Raw genomic sequence first — 15,396 nt, 5'->3', positions numbered from 1 at the left:
CCACCTTAATAAGAATGGACCTTAATTCTATTACTGGAGTCCTTTCAGTTCAATCCTGGCCCCGGTACCTCAAAAAAAAAAAAAAAATATGTATATATATAAATTTAAATTGAAAAAAAAAAGAGAGAGAGAATGAAATTATGCTAGAAAAACCATGGAGGCAAGAAGTTGACATCAATAAAGCCCAGAAGAAAAGGGAGAGGATAGCAGACACTGCCACATTCCTTGCCATGTGACAAAGAAGCCAAGGATTGCCAGCAGCCGGTCTTTGGGAAGAAAGCATTGCCTTTGTGATGCCTTGATTTGGACATTTTCCCAGCCTCAAAATTATGAGTAATTAAATTCCCATTGTTTAAGCCAACTTATTTCATGGTATTTGCTTTGAGCAGCCTAAGAGACTGAAACAGGGTAGAAAATGAGACCCTGAGATATGAGCTGTCCAGGAGGTAAAAGATACTAAAATTTTCACCTTGTAGGATCACAAATTTGGGAACATGGTTCAGGAATAGAGGAGAGGCAGGCCAAAAAACATGGCAGAAAATGGACAAAGGACTTTTACAAACAGGGATATCTAATATTCAGTGTTAAATTATTTGGGTCCTAATATAAATCCCACTGTCACCCCAGACCTTCAGTAAAAATTGTGTGCATGTCTGTAAATAAAAATAAAAATTAAAAAAAAGGCCAAATTCCTCCTCTAGGTCCATATGAAACAAAACAGGGATACTGCACATTGAAAAGAAAGATAACTCATAACCAAATTAATTCCCTAGAAGCAGGCGTTCAGAGCTAGGGGTGGTCAGTAGGAAGCATGCTCCCCTAGGAATTCACAGAAACCTTGGGAAAGGGCATTGGAAATTCCACAGATTGTGCAATGAGAGCATTGAACCAATACTTGTCTAGCTCCACAGGCGTCCGTGCAGATTGGCTGCAACTGCAAGGCTTCAGGCTTAGCCACTGCCAACCCACAGAGGTGATCAAGGAGTGAAACAGTGGTAGGAATAAACAGGAGAAGCCAGGACATTACACGGCTCTCCAGGGTCTCCCTGCTTCTGGTCCCTCTGCCTTCCATGTCATTTCTAGTGTAATTTTTTTTTTTTTAATTAGTCAAGCTGTCGGCTTACAGAAAAATCATGCATAAAATACAAAGTTCTCATATACCACCCTGTTATTAACACCTTGCATTAATGTGGCATATTTGCTACGATTCATGGAAAAACATTAAAATAAATGTACTAGTAATGATAGTCCATCATTTATAATAGGGCTGTGTTGTACAGTCCTGTTTTTTCTTACTTTTTATTCTAGTAATATTATACAACCTAAAATTTTCCTTTAACCACATTCACATATACAATTCAGTGCTTACATTCACAATGTCGTGCTACCATCACCACTATTCATTACCAAATAGAAACTCCCTACAATTAACTCCCCATTCCTAGCCCCCACAACATCCCCTGGTCACCTACATCCTAGATTCTGACTCTATGATTTGCTTATTCTAATTATTTCCTATCAGTGATGTCATACAATATTTGTCCTTTTGTGTCTGGCTTTATTTCACTCAACATGATGTCTTCAAGTTGCATCCATGTTTGTCGCACCATGTTATCTCCGGTGTAATCTTGCTAAAACTTTTCTCCTTTGCACTTCTTGTACAGTGTATAATGGCCTCCATGGTCTATTACATAGACCCCCCATCCCCACCCCCGCACTCCCACCTACCCCCCAGGCTTCAGGTCAGAGGGTAAGAAGTTCATAATCTGTAAAGTACTATGATACATTATTTCTTCCTGTTCTGCAAACTCAGTTTTATATCTAGCTGGTCTATCTGCACTGCTCCCATTAATTGGCCACCTGTCATAGACCTGGGATGCTTTCTCTCTTCACTTATTCCAATTTCAACTGGTGTCCTGAAGTTTTCTACAATTAATAATGATAATAATAATCTCTACGTGAATTCTCTCTCTGTATATAAATGCTTATATGTGTATATATATATGATTTCACATGTATTATTAGATCTCTGAAAAGATGCAGAATAGGCAGGGAAGGTATTATGTTGAGGTTTAGAGGTCACACAGCTACGTAAATGACAAAGCCAGAATCGAATACAGATCTCTCTTGCTTCAAAGCCCACCTTATCTTTCCATTAAATAGTTTTTCTAAGATCTCCTCTATGTAGGTCTAAACATCGCATGGTTCAATGATTCTACAAATGTTTTAATAGCAGTATTCTTTTAAGAGACACCCCCCACCACCAAGAACAGGTCTTGAGACAGTGGTTTAAGTGCAAGTGGTTTATTTGGGAGGCAAAGGCAACTCAAGGAGGAGTAAGTAAATGAGATGGGGAGGAAATGTAGCCAATAAAGGCTGTGAAAACAAGCCAGCTATTACCGGGTGACTAGAGCTTAATCCCTCCGGGGAAATTTGGGGAGCCCATGTAAGACACATGCCTCATTTATCCCACCTGGGAGGCAGGAACTGGGGTGTGCCTGAGCTCCTGTTCGGTTGAGGCCTGCTTCCAGTGAGTATTATTTCTCCAATATTTCCAGTCTGATGGATAGAAAAGCAGGTTCAGGTAGCAAGAGAAAGCCCTTAGGCAAGGGAATGGAGGTGCTGGCAATTGGTAATAGGCTTGTGTGCATTGAAGTGGTAAAGGAGAGGGAATATGAGTGAGGCACCCACAGCAGCATGCAGGACGCATTAATAAACCTCTTACACAGTCATCATACTCACTTTTCTATAATAATGCCAATAAATTAAAGAATCATTAGGATTGAATGTAGCTTTATGGGTTTTAGCAGTCCTTCACATGTCATTTTGCAGGATTATCAAATAGTCCGTCGAAATAAGCAGTTCTGGGCAGTGATGCCCATTTTCTAGATGGGAAAGTCAGAGAGAAAAAGTTTTGTGGTCAATTGCATTGAATGGTCTTAGGATATATAAATTTTGTCTCCTCTATGTGGATTTCTCATAAATCTAAAAGCACCCTTTTCCTATCCTCAGTTGATTTTTCTAAATTCCAGTTTTCCTTATTTTGGGAATTTGCAGAGCTGTTTTGGTGAGGCAGGCATGGAAGTAGGGAAATGTAGGAGGTGAGGCTGATGGAGAACACTTGTGGATTCGAATCTAAAATCTTAGAACTTTATTAGCTAGAAGAGAATTTTAGAATATCTTTTTTTAAAAAAATTATTTAAACAAAACAAAGCAAAAAACAGATGTCAGTTGTTGGAATTACAAAGCACAAACCATGTACAGATGAAGTTTAAGTCAAATGATAAAGGCTCAGTGGTTGGGCACCAGATTCCCACAGGAGTGGTCCTGCGCCTAGTACCAAAAAAAAAAAAAAAAAGGGAAACTCCAGGACAGTCAGAGGTGGGAGATTTTTGTATTTATTAATAAGCTTGTGTTTTCAGGGTAGCTAAATGATAACTCTGTCTGGACAATCTCTCTACCTCCTGCTGGGTTGAATTGCTTTGAAAAAGTTCCTCCATTTAAGTTCATTGATTCTGGGATATTGCAAAGGAGTGACCCTGTTGTGGAAACTCACATTAGAATGAGAAAACAAATGGTAGGAGCAGATTATTTTAAGAACTTGGCCAAGGTGTAGTCTCTTGCAGGCCATATTTTTGTTTCATTTTAAAGGGAAATGTAATATTATGTTAAGACGTTAAAGGGCTTATTTTAAAATCCCAAGATAAAATCCTTTTATTAACATGCTAGTAACTTATTGTTTAAAAAATTAAACATCAAACCCCTAACAAAGAAAATTTGACTATATCAACGAAGAATCAAGGTGAGTGAAAAAATGTCCTCACGAATTTTTTAGTTTCTAATTTAGGAAAGGTGAACCCTAGGGATTTGTCACTATCGATTAAATTTTTCCTGAAACCATGAGGCTTTCATTTGTTGTCCCAGTGAACCACAGTAATTCGATCTTGGGGTCTTCATGGAGCGGAACTGGTACGCCTAGTGTTATTTGCTTGTCTTGCCTCCAGTCTTTCTAGTTTGACTCTCAGAACTAAGAACACAAAAGCAGCATGTTTGGGGACAACAGTAGACACAGGAGTCAGTGTGTCCCGAGAGCAGAGCAGACCAAACAGGACAGGAGGTGTGCGTGCTCTCTTTTGTTGTGGTTCATCCAACTGTGCCACCTTCCCAGCAAGACCCATCATTTTAAGGCATTTGCAGACAGAAACTTTTGGTTTAGATTCTGTCAGTCATATAAATGGAACCAAAGGAAGAAATGTGCCAGCTTTAATCAGAGTTCCACACTCCGTATTCTCTGCTAATTTGCTGGTAAATTAGAATAATATCAAGATGAAAACTCCCAAATAGCTATCTAAAAGTAATTCATGGCCCCACACTCTTCCTTTCTAGACACAGATCTACCTCAGTCCCTTTAGAACATAAACAACTCCTTCTATATTTATACTCCGTTAGAGGGCTGAAAGTATTCCCATTTAGGATTAACATTTCATCTCCATAGTAAACCTCTAAGGTCAGCAGAACAGATACCATCATTATTCCCTTTAACTGTGGCTCAAAGAAATTCGCTAACATATTTACGATTTCAAAGTTACCTAGCACCCATCCCTGTTGTATGGTTAATTTTGCTGGTTTCTATTCTAAGGTAATAATTTAAAGAGACTAAAGGAAAATGTGAAGTCACAGCTTTGGATATTGAGCCTATTTTTATTAATTTAAAACTTTCAAATGAAGAACAAAAAGGAAAAGTCTTGTGTCTCTGGAACATTAAATCCTTTATATCAACTCAATCGCCAGAAGTTTTCAGTTATTGAGAGAAGGGTAAAGAAGTATAAAGAGGGAAAGACATAGTGTCTGCCCTTCAGATATTTTTCAGTCTAACAGATAAGAATAACAGGGGAGTGGATGTAGTTCAAGTGGTTGAGTGCCTGCTTCCCCTGTACAAGGAAAGTCCTGGATTCGATCCCCAGTACCTCCTGGAAAACAAACAAATGAAAACACCAACTTTTATTGGGGAGCAAATGTAGCTCAGTAATTGAGTACCTGCTTCCCATGTATGAGGTCCTGGGCTCAATCCCCAGAACCTCCTAAAAAGAAAAAAAAAAAGTAGCTTCTTCTTAGGGGCAGATCTGGAATATGGAGGACCTGTGTCTGAGATCATCTTTCTTTGTGACAATTTGCAGGGCACTATCTATGTAGACACCTACTTGGAACTGTGGGATGAAAAGGACAGTACACAATCCCATACCTCTTGTATTCTAGAGGACTTCTGGGAAACACTGTGAAGGATCCTAAGACTGGAGTAGCCACAAACAGCAATCTTTTAGGTTTTCCTTACCTGGCCCTCCTTTATAATTTTTTAATTATTCATTTCTTTCAAAATCTGGCTTTTCCAGAGTATTAAAATGCAGAGACCAAATGTTGCCAAGATAGGGGCTTAAGAAGTGATAAAGAAGCAAGACTAATTCCTAGTCATACTTGCACTGATAGCTATAGCCTTTCTCCAGCATTTCAAAAAACTTTACTATTTACTCATATTCAAATTGGTTTTTAGCACAAAATCTTTTTATTTTTAAATCTTTGTTCCATGTATTTCATGAACTGTAAAATGTTCTTTAGTTGACAGGGTGCTAGGGCTGTATTTATACCTACCCCGCCTTTCTCCTGATTATGTATACAGATTTGGAAGGATTTTTTTCTTTTTAAGGTTTATTTATCCCCGTCCCCTTGTTGTTTGTGTTTGCTATCTGCTCTGTATTCATTTGTTGTGTGCTGTGTCTGCTCATCACCTTTTTAGTAGACATTGGGACATGGGACCTCTCATGTGGGAGAGAGGCACTCAATCACTTGAGCTCCCTGCTTTGTTGTGTCTCATTGTTTTTCCTCTTTGTGTCTCTTTGTTGCATCAGCTCACCACACTTGCCCATCACACCAGCTTGCTGTCTTGCTCATCTTCTCCAGGAGGCACCGGAAACTGAACCCAGGACCTCCCGTGTGGTAGGCAGGAGCTCAATCACTTGAGCCACATCCACTTCCCTGAAGGATTTATTAATTGTAAAGCATATTGCATTTTCCTCCATATTTTGCTTCTTTCTGGTATTGATTCATCTGTTCCTGCATTTTCAGTGTCACTCTAAAATTTCTTTTCCATATTCCCTGTTTGTCACTGCTTTAATGAGAGCACTTTTATAACCATCTCAATGGCTAAGTAGCACTAAACTCAAGGCCATCTGATGTATACTACCACTTAAGTTCTGTTTCCAGATCAGTGCTGAGTTATTTAGAAGTCATCTTCTCAATGTTAGCAAAAGTCAGAAATGGTATGTCACTCAGTTTCTTGAAAAAAAAAAAATCTTTTTTTTTTTTTTTTTAAAGAAACATAGACGACAACTGCAGTAACTTTCACCAGAGAAGTAGGCTCTCAGCAGCCAGGTTTAGAAATCCATATCTGACAGAACCCAATCTCCTGGGCAGCCAGTAATTAACTATGGGCAGCCTTGGTCTTGGCTATTTGGCTATAGTTTCTGTAGACTCTGAGGGAGGTACCAAGCCTCCAGGCAAAGGCAGGTGAGGCTGAAGCATCTACCTAGCACCTCCATAATGGTGCCTATGGAGCACCACAGCCAAATTCTTGGGGGTGCTGTTTACCTCTTTCCAGGAGGCAACTCCCCTGCCACAGTACCTGCTTTAACCTGGACTGTGCCACCAACAGCTTACTTCCACACCCCAAGTTGCCTATCCTCCTCTCCCTGGTGGGGTGTCCACACTGAACATGTCATTCATGCTTTAAGGAGCAGACAGCAAAGACCAACCACTACTGGTGTTGCCACCTTCCCAAGGCCCTTTGTGCACCTTATCCCAACTGATCAGGACATCTTGACCCTTGATGTCAGATGTGTCACTTAAAATCTGAAGTGTTCTCATGTCATCTGCCTGTTTCAAAGCAGGCCTGCCATCTTGAAGAGAGGAATCAACCTTTATGGATGACAGATAGTCCTCAACATGACTCTTTGCCATCATGCCCTCTGCTGTGATCAGAGTCCTGGAGATGGAGAGACCAACTGCTTCAATACTTAATGAGGAATACAGCCTGATGGCCAGAGGTTTTGGGAACCTCAGGGGCCAGGAGGAGCAGGGTTAACTCAAGGAACAAATGTCAGTCCCACCCCAGCACCCAGGGAAGAATGGGTCACTCCAGAGCCCTGGAGGGATCAGATGGGGGGAAACCTTATCACATTTCTTGAACACCCATTGCAATAAACACCTCTTGGAGGTTGAGGGGTGGGAGAAAGGGACTATAAATGTATATTACTGACTTTCAGCACATTCATATTGCTGGGTTAAGAATTTCCAACTATGTAATGTACATGAGAATGCTTTGTAGGAAATAGGTCTGTAGAAATATAAGGCACTATAATTATTATGCTTGTTATATTCACTGCCAAAAAGAAAATCCCAACATCACCCAAGTAAAAGGAATCCTCCCCTCCCCTTTTCTTCTTTTTCTTTCCCTCCTTTGGCTTTTGTTTGCTGCTCGTTTAGTCAGGCAAAAATCACATTTAAGGGAGCAGATGTGGCTCAAGTGTTAAGTGCCTGCTTCCCACATGGGAGGTCCTGAATTTGGTTCCCAGTGCCTCCTATAAAACAAAAAACAAAGAAACAAACAAAAAACAACTCAGGGGAGCCCATGTGGCTCCATGGTTGAGTGCTGGCTTCCCACTTATGAGGTCTTTAATTATAAAAAAATAATATAGCAACATAAAAGATACCTTTCTTAAAAAAAGGGAAAAAAAGTCACCCATAATCCCATTTTCTCAACCCAATCATTTTTCATTGTATCTATTTCCTTCTGGTTTTATTACACAGGCATTCACAATTTATTCTACAGAGGTGTAGTTATGTTATATCAATTTCATTTTTCTTTTTCACTATTATATTGGATAATTTAGCAACTTTAATTCATTCTTGATAGCAATGCATGTAGAATGTTTAGAAGTTTTGATTCATATTCCATGAATCCACCATGCTTAGAAGGTAATTTGGAAAATATCTAATAAGGCAGACTAGAATGAAGTGTATTTTAAAATTTTGATCCAAATGTCCCTATGACCAATAACCTACTATCCTCCCTATTTCCTCAATACTGCTAGTAAGCAGCTCTTTTGGGAGAAAAAATGTTAATTCTGAATTAATCAAGTATTACAATAGATGAAATGTGCATTTTATCAGCATATAAAAAATCACAATGAAATATTTTAACACAGCACCTCCAATTTTTCTAATACAGGAATTGCATTTTTAAAAGCATAACTATTAAAACATTTTTTCTAGAAGTGTTTTAGCTTTAATTCTTTTTTCTTTTTAAACTCATGTCAAGCAGGTCATTTCCAAGCTGAGGTGTTTGCTTCCTTCCTTAGCATTACACATTCAATGATTCAGTCAGAGGTATAATCTATTTAGAGACAATTGCATTCTCTTTATACTTTATCCTGCAAACTATAACTCAAAACATAATTTCAAGTATATCCAAAATTGTAACCTTTTTTTTACTGGGTGTAGCAGGTTGATACTGTTTATGAATTCCAAAAAAATAAATATTGGATTATATTTGTAAACTGATTTGTTTCTCTGGGTATATTAGATTATATTGGATTCAGAGGTTTCACTTTTACTTTATTAAATAATGATTAGGGCTTTGATTGGGCCACATCAGTAGGACATTGAGTCCCTGTCCCCTTGGTGGGCAGGGACTCACAGAGAAACTGCACTGCAAGGAAGACAGTTTGGAGTTTTGAGCTGGAGCCCCAAGAAGTAAGCACATAGAGGAGCTTGGTTGTGAGGAAAGAGAGAAGGCCCTGGGAACAGAGACAAGCCACTTATCTGGCAGTTCACAGCTGGCCTTGTGGAGAGAGAAGAGCAGCTAAGCGGAGAGAATGGATCCCTGGGAGAGAGAGGAGACTTATCCCAGCCTATAGCTGATGTTGGAAGCTGGGACCATGAAGCCTTAAGAGGAGAGGAGGGCTGAACGTCGGCAGCCATCTCACTCCAACACGTGGCAACAGACTTTGGTAAGGGAAGTAACTTACACTTCATGGTCTGGAAACTATAAGCTTCTACCCCAAATAAATACCTTTTATAAAAGCCAATGGATTTCTGGTATTCTGCATCAGCACCCCTTTGGCTGACTAATACACTGGGTATTTGGTGAGTAGATTATAAAGCAACATTTATGGTATTTGCATATATTGCCTATTTTAAAAAAAAAAACCAAAGCAACTAGTTAAAAGCCCATCCATCTCCAATTAATAGTAACAGTTTCGGTACTTTTCTCAATATAATTGCTTATTAAATCAATGTTCACTGCTGGCCATTTCCCAAGGATTAGTGTTACCATCCAAATTGCATCATATTGGTATGCACAAAAGCCAAGTATCATAAACAAGCTATCTGAGGCTACTCTTACCAAGGTTAAAAACTGGTATGTGCCATTACATAGCCTATGAGATTTTCACATTACTTTAGAAACGTAAAGGATTATTCAGTTCCATCTCATCATTTCTAGTGAGACAGCTAAGGCCCGGAGAGATGACTTACCTAACATCATAGATCTAATTAGTGTTTGCTAAGAAGGCAGCCTAGATCTGATTGCCAATTCTACTTCTTTCTTCTATATCATACTGCCCTGTTCATGTTGTAGGGCAAACAATACTCTAAGTAGGGGCAATCTGAATGGAATTATAAAATTTTAAAGGGATCTTACCTACTACATCTAGTTTGACCTTTATTTAAATCTGGAATTTCTTCAGCAGCATCCATGACAAATGTCATTCCACTTCTGTTCCACCACCAATGGTAAGATGTACTTGATGGAAAAGTAACAAGGTTCTTTCTTACACTGAACTCTAATCTGCCATATTGTAACTGTCACCTTAATATTCCTAGCTCTGCTTTGAGAAACAAAAAGAATTGTACATGCCTCTTATTTGGAGACAGCTGTTGCTCCTTAGTCACATAATTCTTTAGCTAGTCTGTGTTTAATTTTATGGGAATCTTTCCAACTTGATAAATATACACCAGAATTTCCTTTGTGAATATCCTTTCATTTCACCTTGGAATGAAATTAATATTGCGCATGTTTTTTGACTAGCACTTTAATTTCCACATGACGTATTTCTGTAGCACCCTAAGAGCACATCAGTTTCTAAACAGTTGGATAAACACACATTATTTCTAGCAAGCTAAAATCTCCATATTTTTTTCACCTATAAACTCTTGACACACACAGTTTCATATTTATATCAGGGTCTATTATTTCTAGGATAAAGATTAGGGTACATGATGCCATATCCTGAACTACCCTGCCAGCCTCATCCTCATGACAAGCTTTCTCCCTTTGCCTTCTGGCCTTCTTACATTTCACATATAATATCCTTTCTCTGGGATTCCAGTCTTCCCCTCAGCCAGGAAAGTTTCCCCTGGGTCACACTGTCTAGTTTTTTTGTTTTTTTTTTTGGGGGGGGGTGATTTATTTATTTATTTACCACCCCTATCCCCCCGCTGTTTTTGCTGTCTGTGTTGTCTTCTCATTTTCTCTCCTCTAGAATTCATAGGGATTAGATCCTGGATACCTCTGATGGGGAGATAGGTTCCCTGTCAATTGCACCACCTCAGTTCTTGGTTTCTGCTGCACTTCACCTTGACTCTCCCCTTGTCTCTCTTTTGATGGTCATCATCTTGCTGCGTGACTCACTTGTGCGGGGCACTGGCTCACCACACAGCACTCGTGTGGGCATGCGTTCTCTTCTTTTTCACCAGGAGGCCCCAGGGATTGAACCCAGGTCCTCCCATATGGTAGGCAGAAGCTCTATCACTTGAGCCACATCTGCTTCCTGTGTCTAGTCAAGTCTTAGTCATCTTTCAAAGTTCAGTACAAATATCACTTCTTCACAGGGCTCCTCCTTGCCCTGCTCCCCAGGCTCCCCTCTGAATAGTACCTTTTGCCTATTATAACACTTGTAAATCTTCTTTGGCCCTTATCAAAATTGTGCAATGAGATGCCTGTTGCCTTAGCTACACTGTGAAGTCTATGTGGAAACCATTTATGTCTTTCTTCTTTACCCCTAGATACCTAGCACCCAGCATAGGGTTTTGCATGGTTTAGACATTCAATAAATATATGCTGAATGAAGGCTGAGTTAGTATAACCAATATCTAGATTTTCCCAGGAGTTCAAAGAAAACATTTAGCTAAATCCTGGGTTGTATGTGGTATAAATAAGGAAATGTATTGGCTCCAAGAAATCTTGAAAAGGAAAAAACCTATCCAAAATAAAGCAGTGATGATGAAATTTAGAAAACTATATATAGAATTATATCCTATATAAAGACAAATGGTAATTCTTTCACTCTTTTTGGTGGGGGTTGAAGAGCATGGAAGAAGGCAAACAAGCAAAGCTGAGTAGTATATTTGTTGGTTTACTGTTAATTTGACACATCTGAACCAAAGCATTCACAATACTCGATATACTTTGAAGAGAATCATATACTATAGTCTTAGACATAACCACAGAACAAGCAGAACAATTAAAACTATATAAGGCCTTAAAAATATATCCACAGTGTGTATTATTTCAATATTCATTCATTTACAAATTAGACTACATACCATTAATTTTTTAAAATTTTTAGTTCATTGTTTTATTCAGGCAGGATTCAATCAAGGAAAGGCAACTTAGTTTGTGTGTGTGAGTTTATTTTTTACTATATTGGTTAATATAAAAGTCATGAATGAAATGTTTTCATTTCTCCTATACCTAGGAGTAAATCCAAGAAATTCTCAGTAATCCAAAACAATAGGTCTTATTCCTAAAAAAAGCCAAAGTGAACCTGCAAAGGGACCAAATAGCCAGTCTGTTTATGGTCCTGAAGAACTAATGGACTTTCAGGTTTTCATTCAATTAAGAGTACAGCAATTCTATGAGATTAGTCCAAGTTTAAAACAAAATTGCATACAAAATCATTCTTGAAGCTCTAAATGCTTTTAAATAACTGAAATGAAAATTTTAAGTAGTTGCCTCACAGTACCAAACTTATAAATCAAAAGTTGTTAAAATTCAGTGCTGTCATGACTCTCATTTACAAGGTTTCTAGTTGGTAAATTAACAGATGGCATAAAAATTAAGACTTACATCATTTTTTTAAAATGAAAAAAAGTATGAGAACCAGAGAATATGGAAAATTCAGTGTATTTTACAATAAAATAATCGTTTAAACCTCTATCCCTGTACAACAGGGTTTAGGTCAATTCTAGTGAGCTTGCATGTTTTCATATTGATTTACACAGTTTATATTATGAGTACTTGAATTGTTTTAGATATATACAGTATTTTTTTTAAGAGAATGATATTACATTTATATACCAGGATAAGATTTAGTACAGTGAGATGTTTAAAAATATTTATAAATTTGTTTCTGATTTGCAAAAGCATTTGGCAATACTTTTACAGCATCTGATTTTATAGAATTAAAATTTCATACAGTACTCATTTTGATGTTTAAAAAAAATTCACAGAAAAAATATAAATTACACAGCCTGACTGCATGATACTGTTATTTCCAGTTTCTAGTTCTGGTAATTAAAACCTTCATTAATTCTGTTAACAAATCATTACCTGTACATTTATGAAGGCAACCAACATGATTTGCAAACAAAACCTTCAGGTTTTATGTTATTTACCAAGGAGTGCAGTTCAGCAAGGAAAGAAAACCCAGTATGCAAATTTACAGAATATTTTACAAATTTACCAGTTCTTGTGACACGAACTGTTTCAATCTTTCAAGATATTGTCCATAAAGTTCCACATCATTATGACCTGCTCCTTCAACCCACAGAGGCTCCACAGGTCTTTGGCAGCGCTCAAATAATGCGAGGCCATGTGAAAAGTCAATGACTTCATCTTCAGTCCCATGAATTATTAATACTGGGGAAGTTATTTTAGAGATTTTGTCAATGCTGTAGAGAAAGGGGAGGGGGAAAAAAATCAATATGTCATCTATATGAAGGAACATAAAACAAGTTTTCTTGTGCTTTATTAAACAGATAATTCAAATATCAGAATTGTCTTTTAATCAGTTCAGAAGGGATAGATAACAGATTTCAAGTAAGATTTCAAAGTTGCCTTTTACATACTCATTAATCGATGATTATCTGAGGAAGTTAATTTCATACAGGCATCAGCTACTGTCACTCTATTACCCCCTTTGTACAATATTGAGAAACTTAGGCTTAAAGAAGGGGAGGAAATAAGGACAATTTCTGCATAATTTTCATTATGGGCTAACTTCATCCCTCACTGCTTTTGTAATATTTCTTTCTCCCTCCTAATGCTCTACTAAAATGATGGTAAAATATTTGTTTTTGTTTTAAGGCATAAAGTCACAAAAACACGAGCTGGAAAGCAGATGGATGTGTGAGATAACTGACTAAATGGAAAGAATATGACACAATTCTAAGCCAATTAGGCTCCCATCTACCTCCTGGTGAGGGCAAGCTGGCCCGTGCAGTGAGCCAGCCCACGCAGAGCACTGGCCCATGCGGGAATGTCACCCTGAGCAGGAGTGCTGTCCTGTGTGGGAATGACACCCAGCACACGAAAGCCGCCCCATGCAGGAGTGCCAGTCAACGTGGAGAGCTGGCGCAGAAAGATGATGCAACAGGACACACAGAGAGAAATAAAAAGACATAGCAGAACAGGGGAGCTGAGGTGGTGCAAGAAAGTAATTGCCTCTCTCCCACTCCAGAAGGTCCCAGGATTGGTTCCCGGAGCTGCCTAATGAGAATATAAGCAGACACAGAACAATACAGAGTAAATGGACAGAGAAAGCAGACAATGAGGGGAACAGAGGAGTGGGGAGGGGGGGGGGGGGGGGGGGAATAAATAAAAATAAATCTTAAAAAAAAAAAAAAAAAAAGTAGAGGGCAGAAATAACCCAATTTATACCATGGATACCCCAGAAGGCTAAGGAATTGACATAGGGATGAAGGCAAATCATTGAAATAATAGGATTTGTTCAAAGTTTAATAAACAGTTAGGTCCCCTACCCCAGTACCCTTCTCCCTCTTTATGCACCTGGGTAACTGCCCTCCCCCAAGCAGACAACCAGGGAATCTGTGGACTAAGGACTGCCAGATATAGTTTAGGACAAAGTCATCACAGAGACCAAGTATACATACACATACTAGCTCCTATGAACCCACTTTCCCTACTTGGCTTCCAAAATGGCAGCCAGGCCTTCATCCTCCAAGGTATAGTCTTGGAAAGAGCCTTCTTTGGAGAATACAACCACCTTAAAAGGAAAGATTTATAAATATTGACATAGAGTGGAGTTCCCAACTAATTAGCTTAGTAGCTAGATTACTCTATTGTAAAGCTCATAGTCAACAAGACTTTAATCACCCGTTTCAGATCAGCTCTTGAGTCCCTCCTCTTACACATGAGGAGAAAAAGACTATCAGATATTCAGGAAAACACTTTGAATGTAAGACAAAGACCAAAAGAAGCAATTTTTTTTAAAAAAGCGCAACTTGGAGGAAACAGAAACTACATGGAAAATAGACCTTAAAGACAAACAATAAAAACAACTCTTAAAATCCATAAAGACATAAGTATAAAATAAGGATGGAATCTTGCAAATTAAAAACATGATAGCAGAAATGAAAAACCTGGTTGAATGGTTAGTAGAGCAAAAGAGAATATAACAGAAAAAAGATAAGGATATTGGAGGGCCAATATTCAAATAATCAGAATTTTAGGAAGCAAAAAAATAGAAAGGAGGCATCATCAATGAAATACTTTAAGGCTGTGTTTGGTAAGAAAAAATGTTTGAGTATATCATTTGTTGTCAGAAAAAATGTTTGAGAATATCATTATTAAAACAAATAATGAAAAATAAAAATTTATGATATTTTCTAATAATTAATTGTCAGTGTTACTCTGTTGGTGGGCCAGAAACAAAAAGGGAGAGCTAGACACAGATATAAGCTGGCACCTTACCACCCTAAATACCTCCCTACCATTTCTACCATTCAGCTCGACAGAAACAGTATAATGAATTATCAAAAAAGAAAAACAGAAAAAATTAAAACCCAAAACCTCCTACAGTGTGCTCCAGTGATAATATCATATGCTCCCATAAGTTTCCCTATTAAAGTGACCCCTTACTGGCTAATGATGAAAAAAAATTGGTTTTGTAATGACCTATGATGTTCTTATAAAGAACCAAGTGAGGGCTTGCTTTGACCCATCTGTCATTCCCCCCAAATCCTTTGTAATTTTGTCAATTGGGGAAAGAAACAAGATTGAAATTTGCCAACTTCTCCCTTTTCTTTGAGAAAAATAGGCCA

General features: G+C 38.2%; 1 protein-coding gene across 4 annotated transcripts in view; it reads right to left on the bottom strand.

Annotated features, from left to right (window-relative positions):
- Positions 1 to 2,288: 2,288 nt before the first annotated feature.
- Positions 2,289 to 15,396, bottom strand: part of ABHD17B (abhydrolase domain containing 17B, depalmitoylase) — a 59,291-nt gene continuing 46,183 nt past the window's right edge. For all 4 annotated transcript variants that reach the window (XM_004464941.5, XM_004464942.5, XM_004464944.5 and 1 more), the window contains 2 exons: positions 12,798 to 13,005; positions 2,289 to 2,885 (listed from right to left, as the gene is read on the bottom strand). In XM_004464941.5, the coding sequence (XP_004464998.2) occupies positions 2,838 to 2,885; positions 12,798 to 13,005 (256 nt within the window). In that variant the 3' untranslated portion in view covers positions 2,289 to 2,837. The remainder of the gene's footprint in view (positions 2,886 to 12,797; positions 13,006 to 15,396) is intronic.

The sequence above is a fragment of the Dasypus novemcinctus genome, chromosome 8 (genome assembly GCF_030445035.2).
Source record: "Dasypus novemcinctus isolate mDasNov1 chromosome 8, mDasNov1.1.hap2, whole genome shotgun sequence".
Lineage (NCBI taxonomy): Eukaryota > Metazoa > Chordata > Mammalia > Cingulata > Dasypodidae > Dasypus > Dasypus novemcinctus.
Note: the sequence above shows the minus strand (reverse complement) of the source record. Positions and strands in the feature narration are given on the sequence as shown.